General features: G+C 45.2%; 1 protein-coding gene across 4 annotated transcripts in view; it reads left to right on the top strand.

The window, feature by feature from the left end:
* Positions 1–12218, top strand: part of CNPY1 (canopy FGF signaling regulator 1) — a 54930-nt gene extending 42712 nt beyond the window's left edge. Inside the window, exons 3-6 of one of the 4 annotated variants that reach the window (XM_079150070.1) lie at positions 5227–5430; positions 7168–7264; positions 10972–11055; positions 11181–12218. In XM_079150070.1, coding sequence (XP_079006196.1) covers positions 5227–5430; positions 7168–7264; positions 10972–11009 — 339 coding nt within the window. In that variant the 3' untranslated portion in view covers positions 11010–11055; positions 11181–12218. Of the gene's footprint in view, positions 1–4475; positions 4673–5226; positions 5431–7167; positions 7265–10971 lie in introns of those variants that run through there. The other 3 variants (XM_079150071.1, XM_079150072.1, XM_079150069.1) reach the window with 3 other exon arrangements.
* The last annotated feature ends 468 nt before the right edge of the window (positions 12219–12686 follow it).

The following is a 12686-nucleotide window of genomic DNA, read 5'->3' on the forward strand; positions in this document are numbered from 1 at the left end:
TTTCCTCTTGACGTTGCACGGGGAAATCCTGCCATTTCCTTACTTTACCCACAGGACTCAGAAAACAGGGTGGGGAAGTGCAACAGATTCCCAGAGTGTGATTTGAGCAATTTCTATGCTGGGGAGGTGTTACAAAGAGGTGAACTCTGACAGGCAGCTATATATGCACCATGATGGTTCAATAGCAAGATGCTGGAAGACAATCATGTTGGATAGGAAACTGTACGGCACGGAAACAATCACTAATTTAAGTAGTCCGCACCTCAGTCGACAGAGCCCTATTATCATGTATCTGAGCCTCCACAGGCACACATTTTTTCTTTAAGAAATCCGTTACAGTTTTCATTGACAATCATGGAGAAGTCCTCTTTCACAAAGTCTGAATTAGAGACATCTAACATGATGGAGTTCAGGAATGAATGACTTGCTGAGTGAGTAAACAAGGTCATATTTACCACTAATGCAATGCTGCTGCTGCCTGCCCTTTCAGGTCTCTTGCTTTTTTCTATTAGTTGTTGTTGGAATGAGCAAAACGGCTCTGGAGGCTGAGGCAGGAGGATCACAGGTTCAAAGCCACCTTCAGCAACTTAGTGAGCTAGAAGCAATCCAGTGGGACCCTTTCTCAAAATAAGAAAATGGAAAGGGCTGGAATGAGGAAAACACCCTGAGCCTTACCAATCCAGGGCAAAGCCAGATGCACGTTGGAAGCAAGTGCCCAGGTTGTGGCCCAGATGATTTTTAACAGAGGCTGAAATACCGTAGCATTTTCATGTGCATTGATATATTTCTTTACTTTTACCTAAGAAGCTTGGAATTTAATAAGCTTTTAGGAAGACTAGCAGAATATTGTTGTAAAATGTGAAAATAATGGCTTTACTTCCTCACATTTAATAATGAGAGGAAAGTATGTTTTTGACTTCAGGAAAAGTTGGATAGTATTAGGTGACCCTTATTTGGTGATCATTCAATTCTTGCCTATTACGGATTTTTTTTCCATTTTGTCACTGAGTGGAAAGCATCTCCAAAATAAAAAATGATATTGAATCCCAGGAAAAATTTACCCCCCAATCACATAGTCCTCATCTTATTAGCATTTTTAAAACAAGCTGAGTATATATGCTATTGGTGTGTCTATGAATAATAAAAACAGGAAACACCGGCAGAATATTTTAATTTAAATAAATAAGAAAGATTTGTTTCCATTATTCAAATTATAGAAGGCAGAAATCAGATGCTATTTTCACAGATACACTGTTATTTGTCATGCGTTGTCCCAAGTCTTCCCACATTTCCTCCCAGACCCTAGGATGGCCCAGCGTCACCTGTTCAAATGAAGTTCCTGGTGCTGGGGGCGCTGTGAGGTCAGCTGCCTGCCGCCATTCCTCTCTCTAAAGAAAGGTGACCTAAAACCTCCTTTATGGACTATGCCCAGACACCACTCCGGGCTCCCGACACAGAAAACGAAATGTGTCAGACTTCATTGTTCTTCATCCAAACAAGCTCCTTCAGATTTCTAATTATATTGTCTAATAAAACTAAGCAGTCAATGCCATTTGCATATTATATGAAGAAGTGTCAGACAACAAACTCATAGCAGTCAATTAACATAAAGGCTAATTATATATCTCATCAGCTTACAAGAGTTTCTGAATTCATGCTTCTGTTGTAGCCTAAAGCAAGGGGCTTGGATTTTTCACTTCTAAATATTGACTTTTAACTAATATCAGGAGTGATTCCATTTTTTATGGATGAAAAGTTAGTGATTAAACTAGATGTAATATTTGCTATAATGCAATTAAAATTTCTACATTAACTCACCCTGTAGAAAGGAAATCTTTGCAACAATGTGAAATTAATTATCAGCCCCTAAACAGGTTAAGTACTGGTTTCGTATCTGAAGGCAACTCCAAAAGAATGATCAAGATGAGTGAAATTTGTTGGCGACTGTCAGGCTGTAATGAAAGAGAGTCACCCCACACAATGGTTTCCAGGTCTAATTGTGCAACGTGATATAATTGTATTCCTGCCTGATTGTGATAGCTATCAAGCAAGAAATTTACTACAAGATTAACAGGGACACCGTAATGAAAAAACACGGGCAGCATCCTGTAATTGACTGTTATTAAAGTGTGTCGCAGTGGCCATAATAAACTCCCTAGCTGCAGTGTTCTAAAGAAACCGAAGCCAGAACTTTCACCGGCTGCTGGGTGGTGAAGTTGGGATACGGAGATTGCCCAGCCCCCAATCCAGTGCTCACTTAACAAGCACACCCCCAAGGGAAGCCTAAATGGGGTGGGGGTGGGGGACAGACCCTGCATGTAGGTCGTATGATTTCAGTTGTGGTTGGGTCTCCAAACTGAGAGAAGTTAGGGCTTACTTCGGTCGGGGTACTCCAAGACAGCAATGAAATTCTCACAGGTCATTTTTACATTTCTGACTTGTACCAAATGAGCCCACATGCAAAAGCAATGGCAGATCAGAAAACTGCAGCGAATCCTCTCCTGCCACATCGTGCCACATGGTGGCCTTTTCATTCATATTTTAATGAGGCTGGTATCTCTGAGGCTGTCCTGGGAGGGCAGAGGCAAGGTTCCCAGGTTACAATAGGAGTTGCTTTATTGACAACTACCATTCAAAATCCTCACAGCACAGAGAAAGACGGCTGGCTCGCCTCGTCCCAGTACTTCCTGCACTCTCAGAACTGAAACAATCCGAGAGGGGAAGAGGCTCACCCCACGACAGTCTTTAAACTGATCCAAGGTGGTTCTGCCAAGTAGAATCATTTTAAACTCTATTCATGTACATTTTTAATACTTGTATAAAGAGACACAAGGATAAGCTGCTTTTTCTTAAATATTTTCTGGGAAAGAAAGCTGATGCTTTGGAATTTTAAGAGCAAAATATTTTTTTAATATTCAGTGAAAAGACCTCTGCTAGTCTCAGGTTGGATGTGTTCCCTTTACTGGTAACATGGAGTCTTTTGAGCTATCTGCCAGCAACCATTTCCTGCTTTTAAAGAATCTTTACTCAGCAGGGCTAATGATATCAAAAAGCCTGTCAGCTTCCCTGGACTTAGAAAACTACAGAAATTCACTATGATCCCTCTCTATCACTTATTTGTGTAAAATAGGCACAATGTTGCTAGATTCTAGTATATAAAATTATTCTTCCAAAATAAGAAAAACGCCCCACTGTGAATGGGAAAGATTGTTCTCAAAAAGTGCAATCCAGGACACAAAATGGCTCTCAAAGACCAGGGTTAGCAGGCCCAGACGTACAGGCTTAGCACATTTTGCACAGCTCAGCGTGTTGAGTGTTTAAAAATCGGGTTCTGGAGTGACCCCGACTCCACACAGCCGGGCTGAGGGGGCTGTGGGCACCCTGGGGTGGGGGCTGGGCTTCTCACGGGCTCCAGCCCCCAGAGGAGGTCCCCATCCCCCAAGCATCAAGTATGTTTGCTTTCCCGAAAGGCGCAAGAGGGGGAGGGGAAGAGAGAGAGAATGGATTTCTTGATTACAGTTAGATTGTTTAAGTCAAAGCGTCCACTCTTCACTTTCAAGTAAAACGCGGCTTCGTTGACATCCAGAAACTATGAATGTATTTGTATTGTGGGCATCAGATGAGGAAACACTGCACCGCCCCGCAGGAAACCCACCCTGATCATTCCGTTAAGAGCTGACTTGGTTGCGATTTAGGAACTGACCTCTGCATTTGTAACTTCCAGTGAACGACACATGTTTACTCCTTGGTTCCAGTGAATAAGCAGATTTCAGTTAAGCTTGGGAGCCTGCGTTTATCTTATTACAACTTACAAAGTTCGAAGGGCGTGATAAAGGCGTAGGAAAACGCCAGCATGCATCTGGAGAGCTTATTTTGAACCAGTTTTTGACAGCAGATATTTTTAAAAACGAGGGCAGTCGTGAGTTGAAAGCGTGGTATTTGCTGAGAACCAAGGGCTGCGGCGCGAGTCCAGCCGCCTCTCTCTGCAAACGTGGCCGCACCCGCCCGAGAGCAGCCGGGCACCTGTCTGCGCCGCCGGGAGGGGCCGTTACCTGTGCACGCGGAGTGCAGCTGGTGGGTGGCGGCGCGTCCCTTACTCTCGCCTCTTCCCATGTTCCTTTTAGATGTTTGTACAGGGCTGACTCCTTATTGGAACGGGGCCGACGGTGGCGACACCGGGGTGGGTTCTAATCGCCCGGGTCTGCACCACACAAACCCCCGCGCCCTGCGCTTTCATGTTAATTCCGCCGCTCTGGCTGATGAGATTTGCGGCCAGATGGCGGTGAAGCGCGGAGACCCTTTGTGCGCCCCGAGCGCGCCTCTGAATGTCGCGCGGTCGCTGGCACCGGAAGGGTTCACACTGCGTGTGAAAGGGGACAAAGGAGGCTGGATATATCAACACTGCAGAGACCGAGTTCATTTGTGATGCAGCCCCTTTCACCGCGGTTGTCATGCAAACTTCCTACTTTGATCAGCGGAGGGTGGAGAGGGAGAAAGCCCGCAAAGCCGCGGGCCGGGCGCGGGCCGGGCGCCCTTGGCGGCTCCACGCCCCCTTCCGGAAGGAGCCGCGGGGACGCAGCCTCCTGCACCTTGACCTGTCTCGACGGCCCGAAGGGTTTTGTCTCGGTTACCAAGGGCGCGGGGTGCTCTTTGACCCACGCCCGGGGCGGAGGTGGCGACCAGAAGGCCCCCAGACCCTCGCCGCACCCCGGAGGGAGAGGGGCGCCCGCGTTCCCAGTCCCGCGCACCCCGCGGGCTGTTGCCGAGCGCGCGGACGCGGAGCGCGGAACTTCTGGCTTCCCCGGGAGCGGGTGCAGGGCTCCCGGGCAGGAGCGTGTGCCTCTCTCTCTGTCTCTGTCTCTGTCTCTCTCCACCCACCTCTCCCTCTCTCTCTAGATAGATAAACAGCCGTCTTCCGTGCTTCGAACTTTTTTCTGCATGGTCAATGACTTTTGTTGTTGTTTAAGGAGTTATAGGGATAGGTATAGTTTTCGTTTTTTTTTTTTTTTTTTTTTTTTTTTTTTTTTTTTTGGTCCACTTTCGAATATCCTTTTTCCTACTAGAATTTAAGCGACCCTTAATTATGTAAAAAATGTAGCTGAGACGCTGCGATAGGACGGGGACGCGTTTGCAGCAGCGGGGTCGAGTGTTCCCGCGTGCTGCTCACCAGCTTCACTTGGGTTAATATGAAGGCGAGTGACCTGCACGGCATGCTTCCCTTCACAGGTCCCCCTGGCCCAGTCCGAGGCATTCCTGACCGACCTTCTGGATAAAGTGTGTGAGCGAATGAACGATTACCAGCTCGAAAAAGACCCCGTAACTCAAAAGAAAACTTTCAAGAGATATGCGCCAAGAAAAGGAGACAAAATATACAAAGAATATAAAAAGTTCTATTTTTATTCTGATGCCTACAGACCTTTGAAATTTGCGGTAAGCTCTCTTCTTTTAAGAAGAATCACTTAAGCCTGAGCCTGTTTTTGGTACTCTTTTTTGTCCTTCCCACTCTGACCCTTGCTGAGTTTCCAGACACTGAACAGTAAGATGCACAGTGGAATGTCACCCTGCCACTCTTCGGTGTTCTGCTCTGGGGAAGTGCCAATGTGCACTCCCTAACTTGCCTTTAAGCGCCCGGAGGACTCGAGGTCTCTGGTGATCAGTGGAGAGGCTGAAGTGGTATCTTACATCAGCTGCTGTCCCCCAACCCCTGTGACTCTAAGACCTTCTGCACTATTTGCTTAGACCACTCTGCTTGTGTAGGGGGACCTCAGCCTACCCTGTTGCCAAGGGAAGTCTCACAGATTTGCACATAAGGAATCAGGGGCTGTGGGTTCTAGGTTAAAATCCAAATGAAAACGAATATTGTTTTCAGATATTTTACAGCCAAGTGATAGGAGAGTGATGTAATCATCCCCCACCAAGGCTTCACAGAAGAGTTATTTTCCCAGGTTAGCACAAGTATTCTAGCACAAACTGAGTTAGACAAAAGCTTAGGTATGATATGTGGCATAGTGCCAAATTTCCTTCCAGTATAATGTTTGTTTTACATAAATGCTGGTCTCTGGCTTACGAGAATGTGCCTGGTGAAATATATGGCAATATATTTCCCTTAATACTGTTGAATCCCACAAAGTGATGGGCAGGCCTGCTTAAAAGATGTATTAAGTTCATGCATTGGCCAAAATGTCAGGCATGCTGAAACTCTGAAATGAAGGATGTAGCTGACATTTGGAGATTTCATTTTAATTAAAAGGTGAGGGTGATAATTCAGAGTTAAAAGTATCATGGAATAGTAATGCAGGGTTGCTGTTGGTATTTCACAGGTTTTTAATAAACACATTATGGTGACATTTAAATATTTTTGAGTGCCATTTAAAAATTTTAGAGACTGGCTTAGTGAACTTAGAAAATGATTTCCAAGAATAGTGAATGCCCTTCAGTAATGTCACCATTCCTAAGTGTCACCTGGTCATTCTTTAATGACAAAACACACCCCAGTAGAAATGTAAGATTTTCAGATGCAGGGGCAAATTCGAGCTCCCCCTCCTCTGAAATGTCCTTTTTCCTCCTTCTCTCTCTCTTTCTCCCTTCCTTCCTTCCTTTCTGGAACCCAAAGTGAGCTTTCGGTGGATCTCTAAATGCTCTGAAAAGGCCCTTCCCTCCCTGACGCCAGCAGGTTCTCCAAAGTGAAACTGAAGACGTGTTTGTTCTGATGGCTGAAAAGCCCTCACTGTCTATACTTTCAAACCACAAAATGGCTTGTCATGTTGAATTGGAAGGAAACTGGTTTCACCATTTCAAGGAGTTGTGTTCTTTAAAAGGTGTTTACAAATAGAATTCTCAGACTTCTCAGCTCCTTAACTAGGAAGCCTACTTCTTCCTATGACTGGCATTCTGATTTTAGGAGGAGAGATAAATGGGAAGAAGTCCCCCTCATCTCCCACGTCTTTCAGCACCACTAATCATTTAGTTAAGTCCCAGGAAAATGATGCCATTAACATTCTGGGAAGAGGGTTAATCCAACGCAATGATGTATTGAACCAAAGGCTAAGAGAAATGGACCGCCCTGCTTACAGCGTCCCTGCGCCTCGCTAATGCTGTGGAGCTAAGCCCTCCCCGGGAAGGAGCCCTGCCAGCGTGGTACACGTGTGCTGTTTTGTGTCTCTGCAGTGCGAGACCATAATAGAAGAGTACGAAGATGAGATACTCTCGCTCATCGCCCAGGAGGCACGCTCTCTCGCTGACAGGCTGTGCAGCGAGGAATCAGGTACTGTGTCTGATGGAACATGTGTGCCTCTCCCTCATTCAGCCTTGTCGTGTTTGTACACCGAGCCCCGCTGCCTCCCTGTGAGCCGGGGCTCTGACGTGGGCTCCTGGGGTCTCCGCTGCATCAGACGCATGGGAGGGAGACGCATCCTGATCCTGCAAACTACAGGGCTGTGCAGCTCTCCCCTGCGCCTCCCTCCCCTGCGATCAAAGGAAGGCAAGCCCTTGCTTTCCAGTTGTTGCCCATGAAGCCCATTCAGATGACTCCAAAGCACTTGATTTAAAAAAAAAAAAATTTAAAATGGGATTTTCCATCCTGTCCCTGGAAAGGAGAATCTCTTTGTGACTGAATTATTGGCTCCCCCAGCAGAAGTTGGGATTTTTTATTTTGTAAGAAAATTTTGAAGTTTTTTGTTTGTTTGTTTGTTGAGGGGGCCGGATTATTTTTTTCAGGTTTCTCTTCCAGAGTATCTACATCTTAAAAGGTTTTTTTCTGGATCAGAGGGTGGGAAATAACAAGACTCATCTTCTTAGACAGACACCCCACCACATAGAAGCAGATAGAAGTGAGCAGATGGCCATTTGCTGTATACCAAGGCGAAGCCCATTGCCCCTGGCCCCTTCGTAGGTGGCTGGCCACTCATCCGGTCAGATTGCTTTGATATGTGTCTAATACGGTGCAGGGATGTGGTACACGTTGTGCATTCTTTTCAGATATCTTTGGGAAGGGAATGAATGGACATATAAAAAGACGGAGATTTAAAGTCAGTGCAATGCTTTCTAAGATGTAGGAGCTTGAGACATTTAGCATTTAGCTGTGTTCAAAAGAAAGTCTAATACACACATGTCCATTCTAGCAACTTTAGGGGGCCAAAGTCCTTAAAATGATAGTAACTGTACATTTAGAGATAATATCTATGTCATCAAAATTCATCAGGCAAGGTCACAACCCCCCACTAACGACAGTGAAAGTTTCCTCACTGAGTAGACAACTGGGTTGTCTTCTGTTTAAAAGTCCAGTCCATTGGGAGTTTGTGGACCCATGCAGTGATGTGACATGGGGATTCTTCAGCAGTTTGAGTTTTTCTCATTGACATTGGACATTTAATGTAGAGTGTGTGAAATTCACATTAATCCATAGTCTTCCTTCCAGAGAAAGTCACTTTCAAGGTTTTTAAACAATCCAGCTACACAGGTTTGCTCTCAGATGCCAGCACAGACCGGTGAGCAATGCGCAAAATACTTGCTTTCCTCTTGCCCCTCTGAAGTGACAAACTCAAGTCAGCTGCCCCTTGAAACCCTATGCAGATCTTCTAGGGAGTCTGGAGAGTGTCCCCCCACCCCCATCCACTGCAGTTGTTGCCCCCAAGTGCAGATTCTGGGGAAAACTCTGCTCCCAAGTTCAGCAGCTGGACTTGGTTTCAATAGCATCAACAACCTCTCTTTGTTCCTTCTACATAATTATAATTGAAAATCACAATTAACATCAACCTTGAAAAAAAGCCGAAACTTGCAGAATAAACCCAAGCTATATACATATTGCTGGTGTGAGATAAAACACTTGATAATTCTTAATTTGCATTTGCCTTTTTAAAAGCCACTTCCTCTCACAGGCAGGAGCACTGAGGGAAGGGTCCTCCCAGCAGTGTGGAGCCTCCTGGCTGCTCTGGTGAGGTGGAAGGGTGCTTCCAGGCTGTCTCCCCAGGAAGCGCCCGGTCCGTATTGCAGACCATTCCTGAGTTAAAAACAGAGTGTATTTACCTTGAAAAGGTACTAGAAAAACTGACTGTTGATGTAAATACTATAACTGCAAGGTAGAGAGTGTTTTCGGACTTGAACATTCTCAGCAGGAAAAATTAAAGCCACACCCCAATGGTACAGATTCCAGTGAAGGACGGCGTGGCAACAGAGAAGCGAGGCCATCTATCCCTGGGGTGGTTTCCCCACTGTGTGAAGGGCCAGGCCTCACGACACAGAACGCCAGGTGCACTCCCCCGGCTCCCGCAGTACAGGTGCAGTGAGTCTTAGCCCGAGCAGGCCAGGCCTGCTCTTTAGGGTCAGGAAAGCCCTGGCTGGTTTCTTCTGCCACAGCTTCACCATGCCATGCTCTCCAAGAGCTGGAAAATGCTCACTTGCTGCTTATAGGGAGATCAGATGCTTCTAGAACTAGACAGTTGATAGAAGTTTACTGTCTGTATTTAATATACACTTTGCATATATATGGATTTTGCCTTTTTCTATTTACTATAGACTGTTTCACTTCATTTGTTAAGAGTTACAGGTGAGCAGATGTGGCCACATCCACAGTTCTCCAAATGTTAAGGTCTGAATGTTCACCCCCAACACAAAAATAAATGGGGAATAATGGAGAAAACAGGCGTCTCATTTAAGATGGCCATGTTCGAATGAAGAAGCAGCACAGAGTGAGACTTCATAAATATACGTGTCACCTCTGGTGTGAGGTGGATCTCAGTGACGGCGGCACTCGCATGGGCCTCGCGTGGCACTGCAGTTAGTACGTAGGCCACCGAGTGCACTCTGCTCTTGAAGTGAGAGGAACAGGGCTTTACCTCTCATCATCTCTCATTTAGGCAAAATTAAAAGTTCACTAGATTTTCCCGTGGAATGTTCTGTGGCATTTAACCCAAGCTTCACCAGATGGTCATTTTGATGTCTTGGAGTGAAAATGATTCAAATCTTAATATGTCCTAGGGTATGATTTAAAGTACAACTATATTCTGCTCAAGGTAGAAAGCAGACTGCTGCAGATTATATGTGGCTGGTTCCTCGTATGTTTGTGCAGGTATTTGTCAAATAGACTGTGTGGAGAGTTGAAAGAGAAATGCATGAATATATTCTTTATCTATCATCTGCTTTGAGATCAAATCTTAAACACTGAAAAATATCACAACCGAAGAACATGCCAAATGACCATCTTTAACGCAGCATGTGAAATAAGACATCAAGGCTCCAGAATTGTTTAGCCTGTATGTAATATTATTCTCACTTTGTTGTCTAGTCTTCCTAACCCAAATGGCGAGACCTTAAAATCTAATATATGAAATAATTACCTTTAAAGGACACTACACGTCCAACAAACTCTGGCTGACAGAATCCATAGCCTTTCTTTTTTTAAGAAAAATTTGTTCTTTTACTTATACATGACAGTAGAGTGTATTTTGACATATCTTACGTACATCGAGTAGGACTTCCCGTTGTGGTTATATGTGAGGTGGAGTTACACTGGTTGTGTGTTCCTATGTGAACACAGGATCCATAGCCTTCCTAAATGGAATTGGCATTAATCACTTTTAATTGGAAAAGCAGTAGGAGTACAATACTTTGCTGGCTCTTGGATCACATGCCCAGGGCACTGTGGCCCTTCCCAGCTGTGGACGCTGAGTGGGTCTTCTTTAAACACTCCCTCAGTCACTGGTGAGTGACATGATACCTGGCCTTGCTTTAGAATATTCAAGCCAAGACAGGCGGGCAGATGAGCCAAGCCCAGCAGAGATCGGCCACTGTGGAAGTTGGGCTTGGGATGTGGGGGACCTGATTATGCTCTTCTTTCTGCTTCTGTGCATATTGGAAATTCCCGTTATAAAATTTCAAAAATATACTCCCACCATCATATACTTTTTGTGGTATGTACATGACTTAATGGCCTTGTATCTAATTGATAGTAATGGTTTCTAATTCTTTTTCCAGGTCTGTGTGGAACTTCCGCTAATCATACTGAACTCTAGGCATGACGTGACTATGGGTAGAGAGGAGCAGAGTCCCAGGTCAAAGGTCAACGTCTGTGCTGTGTCTGCGTGTCTCTCATGATGAGAAGTTTCGTCTTGTTCGTACAGTGCATGATTTTTTTTTTGAAAATCTGTTGTTTGGCATCATAACAAACCCAAGTCTTCCTGTAGGTGAAGCAGAGGAGTTCAGAAAACCCGAGTGTCCTTGCAGATCTGCAAGCAATGGCCTTGGCAATAAAGCATTAGATCTGGCTGTGGGAAAGAAGTGAGACCACTTTGTGAACTAAAAAGGGATTTAATCATCTATACTGTACACTTCTAGTAAATGCATGTGCACATATATAGGGACAGTATGCTATTTGATAAGAATTTGATTTCTCAAATACTTAATTGGCAACAAATTTAGGGAAACCTATTGCAAACTAACTTAAAATTTCGTCTTCTGAAGGGTTCTAAATGGTATTGAACTGAACAACCCCACTTTTATCAGGAATGAAATTTAAATGTCTGGAAACTATATATATTAAAACTTTGGCTCTAAAATTTAGTAGAATGCAAAAAAAAAAAAAAAATGGATACTTCTACAGTGAAGGTTATCATACTGGTCTCTCGAGCACGCATTCTGGGTCCGGACAGCTGGGGAAGTGCATTTACCATGACATCACGTACTTAAAGATGGCGCGGTGACCGGGTCTTGTGCCGTGAGCTCCCCAGGCTTCGTTCCTAAGGCTTTTCTGCTAACACTCAGAGTGTGGCTTCTACTACTGAATACCCTGTCGCTCTTCTGACAGGGATTCTTTATTTTTTGAGGTGTGGAGATGGAAGGGGAGGTGGGATGTAGTGGGAAATTACCTTTTGACTCTCTTTGATATAATACAAAATGTATGCTCTTGGGTATTTCGTTGTCTCTGTTAAATTTACCTCCACCAGAACCCAACTTTATTCAGCATGTTAGGGCGTAGTCAACACCTGTTTTAGTAAAGAAATCCTCTGCTGTCCGTGAAAACTGAGTGGGTAGCATGCTGCAAATCCTGTACCAAAAAGGCTACATTGTTGAATATTTTTCTAGAAAGTACACTGTTCACATTTCAACTGGCTCTTCAGCAGGAAACAATTCTTCAATCTAGGAAAATTTACCAAAACGAAGGGAAGCGGTTTCTATTTTTCTCCCCCGTCCCCAGTCTTATTAAAGGTCAGATTCTTAGGTTACGGCGACTTGTATTTACTTGGGGATCTGAGGAAGCAGGTGCTGTCCTGGTGTGCCTGCCCTGTAGCTCTGCAGAGCCCACACACCCACAGACCTGCCCTGCACTGACTTGCAGCAGAGCCGAGTTTAAGGGCAGTGGCCCATGGTTCAGCAAGGTGGTCAGATGGTGTTGTTTTAAACGGTCTGTTCCCCTTAAGCTTGCCGCGGAGGTTGATGAGACATTCAAAGCAGTGAGTTGTAGCCCTGGCCCAGCTTAGCTCTCCTGGTACGTGCACTGCCCTGGAAGGTGATTTCTTAGAGCACAGGGGCGTCTCGGGAGCAGGCTGGAGAGAGTGGTGAGGCAGCCTGGGTGAGCAGGTGACACAGCGACCGCAGAGGTGGCACTGCCCGGCTTCCACACCTCAGGAATCACCAAAGGCTCTCGAACATGGGACTTAAAGCGTGGACTCCTGCTCCAGCTGACCACTGTG

Source organism: Sciurus vulgaris, assembly GCF_902686455.1.
Source record: "Sciurus vulgaris genome assembly, chromosome: 8".
In the NCBI taxonomy this organism is placed as follows: Eukaryota; Metazoa; Chordata; class Mammalia; order Rodentia; family Sciuridae; genus Sciurus; species Sciurus vulgaris.